The sequence below is a fragment of the Lampetra planeri genome, chromosome 4, assembly GCF_965212315.1.
Source record: "Lampetra planeri chromosome 4, kcLamPlan1.2.h2, whole genome shotgun sequence".
Taxonomy (NCBI): Eukaryota; Metazoa; Chordata; class Hyperoartia; order Petromyzontiformes; family Petromyzontidae; genus Lampetra; species Lampetra planeri.
The window spans coordinates 10,843,513-10,858,255 of NC_136110.1; the positions used below are offsets into that span (position 1 = coordinate 10,843,513).

The following is a 14,743-nucleotide window of genomic DNA, read 5'->3' on the forward strand; positions in this document are numbered from 1 at the left end:
CCTGCTGTCCTGGCCCAGTGTTACGAAAAGGGAAAAGTATGGGCCTCTGTACACGTGCGCATTAAGAAACTTAAGCAATACTAAAACAAACATTGGGTAAAAAAAACAAGCTTTTTAATGCACACACTTTTATTTGCACACAAAAGTAGAAAATAAATGTTTTTCACCCCGGAATGAATGAAATTCTATGTGCTCAATAAAAGTGGGTGTTTTGAATAAAGAAAATTAAACATCGAATATTGAACACGTAAAATTTGATTAATTCTGGGGTCAAAATAACAAATGATTTACTTTTAGTGTAAATAAAGTGTGTGCATTGGAAAGCGTGTTGTTTTTTTTATTGCCTAATTGTTTTGTGTAATTGTTGCTGTCGCGTGAAGAGGGCAGCACAGCGGCCGCTCCGGCGCCATGACGAGCGTGTCCGCGAGCACAAGTCAGATCTGAAACACGGCAGAACTGATTCTTCTGCCGTGGCCGATCATTGCTACAACTCGGTGGGCTCTCATGAAATTGTCTTTTCCGAGACCAAGGTTCTCTGCAAACCTTCCGGCTACCATCAAAGGTTTGTACACGAAGCCATACAAATATACAAACACAGACATAATTTCAACCGTGATGATGGGTACAAACTTAGTAATCATTGGAAAGATGTTATCAACCACGCAAAAAAGACTTAATCACAAATTTTTTGGACCATCTTATCTGACAGGCACTATTTTACTGTACTTTACCGAGTGTTAACATCCTCAGTTATTTTAACAGTACTCTCTAAATTGTTCAGCCAGCATTGGTATAAACATGGGCATTTTCGTTCTTTTGTCTATCATGTGTATCAGACCCCCCCTCCCCCTCTCTCTCCATTGTGTTGGCGTGTGCAGTAATTGGCCTCTTGCGCACAAGCGCTTCCACGTCCGTCGCCCACCCTTTTGGCCTCGCCCCCCCCCGCCCCCCCCTCCCTCCCGATACGTTCCATTCATTGGCTACCATAGTCTGATGAGCTCCCCCTAAGTTTGTACCCATCATCATTTTCGTTCTTTTGTCTATCATGTGTATTAGACCTCCCCTCCTCCTCTCTGCCCATTGTGTTGGCGGGTGCAGTGGCTGGCCGCTTGCGCACAATCGCTCCATTGTGTTGGCGTGTGCAGTAATTGGCCGCTTGCGCACAAGCGCTTCCACGTCCATCGCCCACCCTTTTGGCCTCGCCCCCCCTCCCTCCCGATACGTTCCTTTCATTGGCTACCATAGTCTGATGAGCTCCCCCCTCCCTCTCCCTCCCCCCTCAACTCGCTTTTAAGGGATTACATCTTGAATCATTGCCTCACTTGATACAGCTAATCTGGCTGTGACGGTCCCACCTGATGACGGAGACTTGTGTTGCCTCCGAAACGTCGTGATTTTTGTTTTTATTTTATTTTACTTTCTACGTGACTTTACCGAAAAAACCTAAGAAGAAGCGCTCCTTTCATTGGTCATAGGCTGGACAGCAACAGCCGCTGTGATTGGTCCAGCCGTTTGCCGTTGTAGGTGGGCGTGACCATTTGTGACTTAAAAAATGGGGGGTAAAATGTATGATTAATAATGAGTAAAATTTTGTTAAAACACGAAAAGGACCACGATGGGCGGGACCTGTACCGTTTTTTAAATGAAATATTGAATTATCACGCGAGGAGGCGACGGGTGTGTGTTGAAAATTTCAGCTCTTTAGGCTTCTTAGATGCGAAGATATTAAGCGTCAAAGATTACGAATAATATAAACAGACAACACGGCAAGTTCAATAAAAGTTTGTAAAAACACTCAAGTACCATCACCTCGTACTGCAGTATAGGTGATTTAGATAGATCGGGCCGTGTCCGTCCGCTGCTCGCCGAGTTGCATTGGCTTCCAGTTACTGAACGAATACATAAGGTCGCTCTCAGGGGCCGTCCATAAATGACGTCACGCACCTGGGGGTGGGGGGGTCAGTCATTTGTGACGATGTGTGACGAAGGGGGGGGGGGGGGTGAGAAATGTGACGTCACATCAAAATGCGCAACTTTAAATATAGACAACACGTTCTATTAATTAAATAGACTTTTTAATAAATGTTTTCTCCTACAACATCAGAGTGCAGCGCCACATTAAATATGCACTACAATGACAATAGTTTAAAGCGATAAATATCGCTAAACCTAAGATTATAATCTTAGGTTTTTTCGGTTGTCACGTAGGTAAAAGTAAATAATAAAAATTATTTGAAATTAAATAATTATTTTAAACATCGAATATTGCAAATAATAAAATAAAATAATTGTTTTCATTCTATTATTTTTATTATTTATTTTTACCTATGTGACTTTACCGAAAAAAACTAAGATTATGAATCCTTGCAGTCACGAAAGCTTCAAATCTAGAAGTTTAAAGCGATTTGAAGCATGTTTTATTTTGGGGGGGGGGGAGGGGGGCAGAGCTTTGTGACGTCATGTTTGAGGGGGGGGGGGTCTGACTTGTTGTGACGCCGTGTGACGAAGGGGGGGGGGTCAAAAAGCGTCCAAAATCGCGTGACGTCATTTATGGACGGCCCCTCATTGCACATAAAGTGCTTGCCGCAAATGAACCACAATACCTTGCTGGTTTCGTCAAGGAGCATAAACCTTTACACGAACTCCAGTCATCCTCGCAGCGACTTCTGGCTCTAGTCAAATCAATTCCTTTAGAACTGCTTTTTGTGTTTAGTTTGTTGTCCTTCCCCCGTAACCTCCGATTAGCACAGTTGGCTACGTACGGTGTGAAAGAAGTTCGCACATACAACAATCCTTATCAACGTAGCAAAAAAAAAACCCGGTGTCTAATGGCCACCATTAATGAACAGGAGTGCCTTGGATAGGGCAGCCTTGGGTAGGGGCAGTCGAGAGCGCAGGGCAGTCGAGACGAGACCGGTGTGCGGAGGCGGCTATCCCCGGTTCATGGGGAGCGCGGAGGAAACGACAGCTGAAACGTACAGCCCCAGGGGCGTTTGGCCGAGGATGGGAAGAGAGGGGGGGGGCCCGTGTGTGAGAACATGACTGTGGGGGCGTCAAAACTACTTCCACATGGTAGCCTGTTGCTTTTGCAGTCTCACTTTACGTTTTGGGGGGGGGGGTTCAGAGCCATTATAGCGTGGTGCTGACTAATTTGGAGCGGTGCAGCGGACGGTTACATAATTTATGAAGGCAAAGTGTGCTGCACGGCACTGTTTGTTGTAGATCAATGATAAAGACTGTTTTAATCCTCCTGCTGCTGCCGCTGCTGCTGCTCTAGCTGTTTGCCAGGCTTTTTTTTTTAAAGCACCGTTATAACGAATCACGGTGGTCTGTTTTAACAGTTTGACAAATCTTGCTCGCTGATTTTTAGTGTTGAGTTCTTTCTTTTGCTGCGAAGGTCTTGTACGAATAAAGATTCGAATGAGGAATTTTGAAGTTGGACAAATAGGCTGCGCTGAGATGCTCTTTCGACTTTATTAAATTCTTAACGCTTATTACTTCAGCCTTTAAACTTGGTTGGCAACCACCTACAGACAGGTGGTGAAAACGTAGCGACACCTTGACCTTGTCTTTAAATGACAAACATCCTTCATTTTAATGGCAATGAATGAGAGTTGTGTATTTATTTCCCGCTTTCCAAGACGCAGATAAGAAAGGCTTATTACCTCGCGTGGAAATTCCTGTTTTACCTCTTACGTCCCTTTAAGAAGTGTCGGTTGATGTCACGAATGAGGTCATCAAAACGTTAACTTTAAATCGCTGCAAAAAAGTGTTCAAAGGAGGGATGCAAGGTGCAGCCATGCAATCGCTTGCCAACTTCACTGCTGGTGGAAGAGCCTCTGCTCGACAGAGCTATTCGAGTTCCCTCCATCAGCCTTGAAACCAGGTTGACAATCACCGACAGACAGAGAGCTCCGCTCTGGTGATAGTGGTCAGTTCTTTCCATGCTAGCCACACCTCCTGGAAGATGTGTGAGGAGCCACAATTTTTCTGGTAGGAACCTCCTGGTTACACCAGCCCACAGGGGATTATTGTGTCCGTCCGTCCGTCGTGCAGGGAGGGGCTGGGTGGGGAGGGAGGGGCTGGGTGGGGAGGGAGGGGTGGGGCTGGGTGGGGAGGGGCTGGTCACCCCGTGGTGCCCTTATAAAACTCAACGTTTAACCTACTCACGCCGGCTTGTGCCCGCCCTCACAGTCGGCCATATTTGCGGAATACACTATGCCGCCGTTGACCCTGGCCATTGACCGAGCAACCCAACGTTCCTACCAGCTCCCTCCGCAGGAATGTGTTAAACCACCACACACGACCTGGCCGATCAATGAACTGTGGCGCGCTCGTTTTTCCTGCTGGGTGGACAGAGATGGAGACGGGGGTGTAGGAAGCTGTGTCCATCGGTTCGGTTTCTCGTCTAGCCGGTTAAAAAAGGAAACCTCGCTGTTACATGGCTCCGTCCTTATGAATGTAACAGGATTACAGCCTCAACATATCTTGATGAATAATTTAGTTTAAACTTAAAATATCCCACACATGAATGTTGAAATATGTTGCTCGTGTGTGTGTTTTGGTGTGAAACGTGTTTGCGGCGCTTTCCCTTGCAGCATTTTCACCGCCAGCTTCTGAATATGCTAAAGTTGATCTCGTTATGTAAAAATAAAAAATCTAGTTATCTTACTTATGTTGATACTAAAATTGACGAAACAAAAAAGTGCGCAGTTCACAAGATCACATTAGTAAATTTTACCCGGATAATTAGAAGCAGATGTTTTTTTATTGTTGTCTTTCCACGTCCCTCTAATTAGCTCTGTCGGCTATGTACATTGCGAAAGAATTTCAACATACATACGTCTTAACCATCTAAATACCATCACAACCATATTAAACATTCAACTACCACGATAACGTTGCACCTCCATAATGTTTTTATTCTTCTTGTCAAATCAGGCAAATTGTTAATTAAAGAATGCTTGTACTTTGCACGTGTATCCCTATATACCCAAAATGTGCTCATTTATTTAACAATTTACTCGTTTTTTTCATCTCCTGCGCTCAATACCATGTTTCGTGTTGCTGACGTTTTACCAAGGTAATAAATTGCAGAATATTGTGTTCATCTGAATGGCCTTGGGACCAATTCGACGCTTTGCGCTTGTGGACAATTATTTTGAGCTCATTCCGTCACACACGTTACACGGTGTGCAGGTTTCAGAAAGAATAACACTGCTGTGCACAGTTTTAGTCCCTATGTTATGGTAGAACGCCAAGGTCTACATTTCATTCCGACCAGTACTGTTGATGGCAGAGTTTGTATGTTGCGTCTGCTGCCAGAGCTGTAATGTGCTCAAGAGTGCAACACGTGATACTGCTACCCCCTTGCTGCAAAGTGTAATCTTATTTTTCTTCATCAACGCCACTGTCCACGACGATCACAGGAGTATCCTTTATTTATACAAAAATATATATGTATTAGAAATATAAATTCATATATGATAAAGAAGCCTCCTGTGGGGATGGTGGCTTTGACTCAAGAAGAGGTTTCTACCAAGGTACAAAAACCTAGTCTATGCATTTGCAATGGAATAACACTCGACACTGCTAACCTGCCTCTGAGCCATTCAGAGGCAAGGTCACAGGAGTGCATTATCGCGACCAGAAGTGGCGGAGGCGTTGGTGAAAATTCCACATTGGTATGGCGTGATCTGAGTTCAAATCCTAGTGGAGGGAGTCAACAAAAGTAATCTCTCCAGCATTGATAAGATTGGTACCACTGTGGGAAGCCAACATCATATCTGTTATGCAGACATAATGTCTGTTATGCACACATGCTTTTGAATTCAGTTCTTTAAAACTACTTTTTGTGTTTAGTTTGTTGTCCTTCCCCTGCACCTCCAATGAACACGGTTGGCTACGTACAGTGCGAAAGAAGTTCAACATACATATATGCATAAACTGGTCCCCATGGTTTTAATGAGCACCACAGCTACCATATTTGGTGTTTGTACGTGTGTTTTCTTGTCAGACCGAATTCAGCCATTGTCCCAAGCCTCCTGTGGTTTTAATCCATGCTCTTTCTGGTCCTCCCTGTGACTCTTTGGTTAGGTTCAGCAGCGTGTTCCCGAGCCTGAACGTGGCAGTCAAGCGCCGGGAGCAGGCCCTGCAGGAATGCAAGAAGCTCCAGGCCAAGTTGGAGAAGTACGAGGAGCGTGAAAAGACGGGACCAAACATTGCCAAGACACATCAGGTGTGTTGGTTTGTTTTATTGTGTGCGGCGGCCTTGGCAGCAATTATATTTCTCTTATGTTATCAAAGACTCAAAGGCTTTGGCCTTTGAGTACAGATGCCTGCAGATGTTGCTAGAAATGTTAATAGATTTGCAGATTCATATGAAGTATGTTTTGGGTGATTATCATAAAAAACATGTACTTTACATAGATACTCTGAGCACTACCTGGTTAAGATAATAAAACTTTATTTAATCGTATTGTGACCCCAGAAATATGATAACCCTTCAATATATGGAGGGTGTAATTTTTTTCAAGCATTCTGGAGTTAGCCTCTTCAGATCAAAGTCGGTGTCCACCTGCGCAAATGAATGAGAAATGTGGCCCTGATCCAGTGGCTACAATTCCACATTCCCATGAAGGAGGCCGGGTCTTATAGCACAACTGTTCTGATTTTCTACCAAGCGATATTAATTTTATAGACCCCAAACAGATAATGAGCTGAGTTCACTCCCAACTAGGATTAAAGTCCCAACCTTGCAATTGTCCAGTAATCTAACCACATTACCACACAGCCAGATTAAATAACTTTTTTTTATTTCGCTACGTACGGTGCGAAAGAAGTTCAACATACATTGCCAATTAATGACTGCTACAAACAAAAATATGGGAAGACGAGTGACAAATTTATGCAGATGTAAATAAGTGTTCCTTAAGTATCAAGTGAAACTTGTTTTTTTGCCGAGGCTACAAACGACCGGGATGCGCTCTTTGATGCTGTGTTTATATTTGAATAGTTTAAATAACACAAAAGGAGAGGTTAAAATATATGCCTGATTTAGTTTGCCACAAACATTCTGAACACGTGTTTTTAGTCCTGTGTAAAACACTGTTTATACATTTTTGTGGGCTACAGGAATGCACCAAACTTATCTCCTCTGCATACAAAAATGTTTATTGTTAGAATGAAAATATTCTTATTTTTTTTATCTGTGGTTGTCTCAAGGAATGTGGAATTTTTACTCCTGACTCCAGGGTTGCCAGTATCGATAGGGTATTGCCTTTCGCTCATTTGATTGTAAATAGACTTAACCATGAATAATCCACATACGTGTAAACGCATCGATCAAAAATGCATCAACACGGGACGTTACAGTTAGAGGATTTAAAGAAATTACGAACATCATTGAGCTCCCGTGAATGTAATTAAAGGACATTCGGAAATTGTGGATTTCAACACCTCCCGAATTGTTTGCTGAGTGACCATCGGTGTCATTGTAACCACAAGAATGACAAACACTCGATCAGCCACAATACGCTTTTACATTTGTATGATCAAACGAGATTTCACCTGCCGTTGTGTTCATGAAAAAAACCAGAAACATTTTTCATTGCCTCGTGTTTGTTGTTTTATGTTAACGATAACGTCAAATAAGCCCTTAAATCTGCCCTCGTGTTTTTTAAGTTTGGTTGGTAACTACTTAAAATGTTTAGAGATTGTTCCATTCGAATGAGAAACATCAATACAATATCTTCTTGGTTCTTTCGGTAAAGTCACGTAGAAGGGAAGTAATAAAATAATAAAAATAAAACATAATAAAATGAAATAATTCTCACGACGTTTCGGCTGCTTGCGTTGTAGCCGAAACGTCGTGAGAATTATTTCATTTTATTATGTTTTATTTTTATTATTTTATTACTTCCCTTCTACGTGACTTTACCGAAAGAACCAAGAAGATGAATCCCTGCAGTCACGAAATCTTTAAATCGAAATCAATACAATAGTATGAAGAAATACTACTCAATTTTTCGTGTGGGGAAAAAAAATACCGCGCAGATTTACTGTAATATTTATGAAGAAGACTTTGATTTGAAACAAAAAAACCCAAAACAATTCTGAAATATGTAGAATTGTAGAGTTAGGGATTATGGAGATAAGCAGCTTTTTTACACGCTTTTATTTAACTCACTCCGTCTGTTGTCGTATCCTCAAAAAATCTTCTAACTCAAATTTTACCCACTTCCCAATGTGCTATCGACTGCAAATTTGTTATACTTATGTCACACTGATGACAAGACTATATTCTATCATTAAAATCTAAGAATATATATTTTTAAACATTTTACACGCTTTTTTATTTAACTCACTCTGTTGTATCCTCAAATCTTGTAACTCAATTTCAACCGTCTTCCCAATGTCGTATCGACTGCAAACTTGGTATAGGTGTGTCATACTGATGACAATACTATATTCTATCATTGAAAAGTTTAAAAATATATTTTTAAATGATCTTTTTTACGGCTCTAATTGTCCACGCTCAACTCACGTTGCCTGTAAATCACCACGGTCCCTTACGTCACGGCAAGCCTCAGGGAGCCACGCCCAGGGGCGGAGGATGTGAAAGAAGTGGAGGGGCGATGGGGATAGGGGGCAGGGGGAGGGGCAGCTCGGACAGGACATTTCATTAAAGCGTGTTTAAAAAAAAAGTGTTTTTTAATATTTTATTTCATTATAGCTTGAGCCCTACACCTCTGAATGGTGAATTTTTTTTTGTGTAAATGCCTTTTAGTCATATGGGTTGTTTGACCATACTTCACTATACTGATCAGTGCGGATTAAAGAAGGGTAGTGCCAGAATTAGTTCAGATTTCACTTGACACGTCGATGAGAGGGGCGCTGCAGTGGTGTGATGTTAACTCCCTCGCCTGGTATTTAGGAAGTCCTGGGTTCTATCCTGACCCTGACGCCTGCTGTATATTTGGAGTTTGCTTGTTCCTCCCTGTGGTCACGTGGATTTTTCTCCGGGACCTCTGTTGTTTTCCTCCACGTATAGAATCGCGCGTTTAGAGTGCTTGACTGCTATAAATTCCCACGTGATAAGCCACTTCGTTGAGCTATCATTTGTGGCCAGGTCGCTTCTGAAAAAGAGCTACATAGCTCAGTGGTACTTATCTGGTAAAATAATGATCGTTTTAGGTAAAATTTGACACTTATTTTAGCTGTGACCGCGAATAAAACTCAGGCCACCAATTTCAGGGCACAATGCGCTTACACTGTCGCCACTCAACCCCAAAGAACATTGGCTTAGTAATGTATTGAAAATGTTCGTATTCTACAATTGTCGCGTATTTATCAGATGTAACAGATATTAATAACATTTCAGGATTTGTGTATATAAAATATAAATTCATCATCATTAGTCATGCTGCATTTACTGCGGAATAAAGGCCTTTGGTGTACTTGTGATGCCAATATCCATCTCGCTCGCGAACAGGAACTCATCTCATCGACGTGTCATCCTTTCTCTGTCTTTCAGTCGTAATTCTAAGCATAAATCTGTCCTTATCTGCGTACTTTTTAGCTTTTGTTCCATTTTCCTTTGTCAGTGTCTGTTTCTGATCAATAAGTGGTAGTATGCGAGAGTACGCACTGGTTAAACTGTCTGCATTGGTGTGTAGATTTTTGTTATCCAAAATCAGCTTTTGCGTCAGCAAGCTCTTCTGTCGTTCGCCTCTTCATTTGAGAATTTTAATTTCAGTGAACCTTTGAACGATTGCCCTCATTACTCAGTTTGCGGCCCTCCCAATGATTATTTTTACAGCATCAGTGCCACCGTCTGCGGAAGCCTTCTTCATGATGTCCATTTAGCATTGCACGAAATCACAACGCATTCTGAAAACGTGTTAATTTATACTGTGATAATTATTGTGAATGCAACCTAGGAACGAATCTGTACAGTGATATTTGGTGGCAGTGAATTATCAGTGCCGTGCGTTTCTCGCAGAGCAGACACAGCGCTCCTCTGCCTTCAACTGGGAACTTTGATGACGTGCGCCGACACACTCGACAAAGATCCCCCGTGTAGCCTCAACAGACTTTTGGGGCAAGCACTGTTAGTGAGCACCTATGAAAGCCGGCACGGCACACGAAAGGGGTGGATGGCCAGCACCACGCCCGGCCGCCTTTGTCACCCCAGCGGCGATGTTTACACACCGCACCAGGTACTCATTTGAGGCTGAGTATGTATGTTGAACTTACTTTGCACCGTACATAGCCAACCGTACAAATGTACGTGTATGAGTCGACCTAGGGGAGGCCCAGGACCGGTTCAGATAATCGTCACTGGTGTTGTCTGTGAGCGGGAATGGAACCCGGGTCGCTGGGTTTGTAGCGCAGTGCACTAACCGTTATGCCACCGCTCCACTCTGTGCGTTCAGATATGCCACACGCACCCCATGGACATGAAATATAAATACAGTGCCTAAGAGCTCACAGATAGTGGCATGAAAAATGAATAGATTGAGTGTTGATATGAGTGTTGGTATGAGTGTTGGTATGAGTGTTGATATGAGTGTTGGTATGAGTGTTGGTATGAGTGTTGGTATGAGTGTTGATATGAGTGTTCTTCAGAATTTGTAGATATTACTATTGTGATTCTCTTGAATTACTTTCTGAATTGTTTTTATCGTAAATTAAACGTGTAATAGTATGCAGTAACGAAATTGTGTGATATTACTTTTAAGTAATTGTTTAATATTGCTATTACATGGTTTTAGCGAATTTTTCAATTACCTGCAAATTACCTAATTAACTAATTGTGTAAACCACATAGCAACATCACGACCCCCCCCCCTACCACCCCCTCCCCCCACTAGCAGACTCTACGTCTGTGAATCATAGCGTCTTGATGATGCTTATTAGAGTGACACCAATTCCAATTGTACTCATAATTATAAAGTATTGGAAGTTGCATTGGGTTTCATTATTACATTTTTATCTCATTACCATGGTAAACCACATCATCTGTGCATAGTATGCTCAGCTCACTCAAGTTTACGAGTTAAAATCCCAGTCACGATCATCTCAGCCAATGACTTTGCGCAGAGCGTACAATTGTCGCCCTTTGTAGAGCCACTGGGTATGGTGTTTGGCCTACTCTTTCACACGCCCTATGTCATGGAAGAGGTGGGAGTAGCCACACTTTATCCCACCAACACACTACCTGCCAATTAACCAACTGTGGGTGTATCCATTTATACTGCTGGGTGGACAGAGGCCGAGGGATTTACCAAACGTGCCCCATTGCGTCAATTGTTGCGCTGGGAGATCGGACCAAACCGGCAACCTCTGGATTCCGGTTCCTGCGTGCTGATCATCGTTAAACCACGGCAGCATCCGAGCCCCCCGTAGCAGCGTTGAGATTTCTCTATCGCTGCTTCACGGCTCGTGAAAGAGATGTGCACAATGCAATATAATTGTTTGCAAAGAAATGTGCTTTTTTATATATATGTATTTTTACATTCAAAAGCACATTTGTAAGGTATATGCATTTTTAAAAAGTGCATCGCTTTGTGAATTACATTGTGACTCTGTTGCATAACTTTACCTCCGTTATTTAAAGATGTACTCCCATGTGTGTGATTACAACCTTGGCTGTGCACATACACATTTAGGCATGTCTTGCGGTCCACTGTGGTTCACTGTTGACTTGCAGCATGCTTTGCCCGTTAGGTTGCATCATTACTTTTTTGTGTATTTTTTTCCTTAGCCTAGCTGCTCTGGTCAAAAGTGTAGTAAGGAGGTCATTCCTGTTTGGCACATGTGGAAGTGTGTGAATGTATGCATGTGCAAACGGGAGCTTGTATGTGTTTGTAATCGTGTAAGGTTAACGAGAGGGATCACAGTTATGCTGTTGCTTGCGTGGCAACATGTGGCCTTGCAAGACGCAGGAAACAAATGTAACGACAGGGGCAAGCACACAGTGGGAAGGCGCAAAGGGGACGAATCAAAAAGGGCAACATCATCAGCAAAAAAACTACTTGGGAGAGAATGGACCCACTGAACCCACGGGTAACTATCATCGGCGCTAGAGACTCCCCAAGACCATCGCCAATAACTCTCAGGGTGGTCACTTGGCTGGGGTTGGGCGTGTTGGTAATCAGAGGTGGTCATCAGAGGTGGTCACTGGCTGGAGGTGACCACTGGCTGGTGTTGACGGTATCTAAAATGAACAATACCATTGTATGCTCAACTTCTTTCGCACCGTACATAGCCAACCATGCTAATCAAAGATACGGTGGAGGTACAACAAACTAAACACAAAAAAGCTATTCGAAAGACATTCGTTTTCAATCTAGATTTAGTATTGCATAGTTTCAGTGGCTTCCTAATATCGGAAGGAAGAGCGTTCCAGACGGCCGCAGAAGTGCTTCAGGTAAGGCTCACTAAAATATACAGCTATTTTTCAAAAGTGACCTGACCAAAATGATAGCCCAACAAAGTGGCTTATCCTGTGGAAACTCCCTCGCCTGGTATACAGGAGGTTATGGGTTCGATCCCGACCCTGACGCCTGCTGTATATTTGGAGTTTGCATGTCTCTCTATCCGTGGTGGCGTGTATTTTTCTCCGGGTCTTCCGGTTTTTCCCTCCACATTTTTCCTCCACATTTAGAATCAACATGTTTTTAGAGTATTTGGCTGCTGTAAATCTCCACGTGGATAAGCCACTTCGTTGAGCTATCATTTGTGCCCAGGTCGCTTCTGAAAAGAGCTACGTAGCTCAGTGAGCGTTACCTGGTAAAATAACAAATATTTTAGTTTATAGTCTTAGTTGACCCCTACCATAGGAATGTGGAATTTCCAACTCAAGGCCGCTCGTGGAGATGAGTATCGCCACTCCGTACAGCAGGGGATTGTTTTAGTTTGCAATCAAGACGCCTGTTTGTTGTTCCAGGATGTTGGAAAGTCAAGTTTGATGGAAACTTAGTGGTTAATATAATAAGAAAATTAGATGAGTAGATTAAAAAATGTTCTTTGAAGGTCAAAGATCATCCAACCATTATCGTCTTGCAATTTTCCAAAGGTCATTCTGGTTTGAATTACGCTGCATGGGTTGATACAGTATTTGCTCATTTGTAAAAGAAGAAGACGTTTGTACAGAGACAGATGTGTTACAAACTTATCAGGTAGTGACACCGTACTTTTGCTGGATCGTGCTAATGAAAGTGCTTAACCCACCAGAATGTTCTGAATCCGTATCCCAGATGGGAATGAACGTGACCCATCATTCTGACATGCTGGTTAAAATTAATACTGTTTTGCGGGAAGTGAACAGACTGGTCCGCAGCATAGGCATGTGGATATGTATTCAGTGGCTCCACAGCAGCCAACAAAAATCAGCACCAACCCATTCCTTGTCTGAGCAGGGTATTACATAATCTACTTCATTGCATATTTTAAAAACGGTTATGTTTTCTCATATACACACACCTTGTTAAATGAGCACAATTAATTTTGACATTCGAATTTTCCTCTGCTTTTGGTACGCACTGGCGATCGAGCTGGCCATGTGTTTTGGCAGGAAGTGAGTAAGCATGGCCATACATAGCCAAATCCGTTCTCATCCACCCACCCACACCCTGGACCTGATTGAAGTAAGATGTGGTGGACATTGGCACTAGGGGACTAAACGTATAAAACAAACACAAAAATCCCCACCTTATCTCCCCTGCCCTTTACATCGCCCCCCCCCCATAAACTTCTTAGCAGTCACTAACGGGTAACATACCAGCAAAGCCGCTTCGCACGTTGTAGAAGCACTTCTATTATTTTTACTGGATGGTTTAATAAATGGATGGTCGCCCCGAGACCCTGGCTTGCCTGCAGATGTCTTTGGATCATATTATGCTTAATGTCCCCTTGAAAAGATATGCACTTGGGCCAAGAGGCTGCGTAGTTTCTGTCACCCAAGCCGGGACGTGTTGGGTGTTCCTTACTGCGCCTGACACCTCGCAGGCATCTGGGTCAATACCGAGTGCTGAGATGTAAACGGTTCAAAGTCTGTTCCACTTAAGTCAGCTGCTTTACTCTCTCTCGTGAGCCCCCCTGAGCCTTGTTGCCTTCTGAGCGCAATGCATTCTTGGTAAGCCGTAGAGCCCCACCGTGTTATTTGCCACGACATGCGCATTTCTAGGTATTTTTCTTAAACCGAGCGTGTATAAAGAAAATAAAAATACCTGCAGTTACCCACCAGACTCAGTAGAGAGGGCACTGAGTTTCCTTTTTCATTATATATTTTTTCCATTTAATTGAGAATATCTGTGTGTGTGTGTGTGCACATCATACATGTGTAGTGACTGTACTTGTCACTGTGTGGTGCCGGGATTTGCGAAGTCACGGCCGGTAATGTTGTCATTGCGGGCAGCCCGGGTTGCGGGCTGCAGTACCAACCCTAGCGGTGGTTTTGGGTGAGCGCTGGTTAGCGCGGAGGCACCGCGAGCAGTGTGCGGTGCCGGCTCCCATTGAGGGAGCGAGAGTGAACGTCAGCCAGCCAGGGTTATTCTGGGGCATGACACTGGCTGACCTGTTGTCACGTTACCGGACGATGCTGGAGGGGGGCCACCGGTGGACGGGGGCCGAGGGACAGTCACGTGGTCCCGGAGAGCTCTCGGGAACATTTGAGAAGGGGCCCGAGGTCGGCGTTACGAAGATCCATGTCGGGGAGAAGAAGCCTCTAGACACGCGG

General features: G+C 43.4%; 1 protein-coding gene across 1 annotated transcript in view; it reads left to right on the forward strand.

Annotated features, from left to right (window-relative positions):
* Positions 1-14,743, forward strand: part of BIN3 (bridging integrator 3) — a 169,558-nt gene that overhangs the window by 116,793 nt on the left and 38,022 nt on the right. The window contains exon 7 of the mRNA XM_078593240.1: positions 6,097-6,238. Coding sequence (XP_078449366.1) covers positions 6,097-6,238 — 142 coding nt within the window. The remainder of the gene's footprint in view (positions 1-6,096; positions 6,239-14,743) is intronic.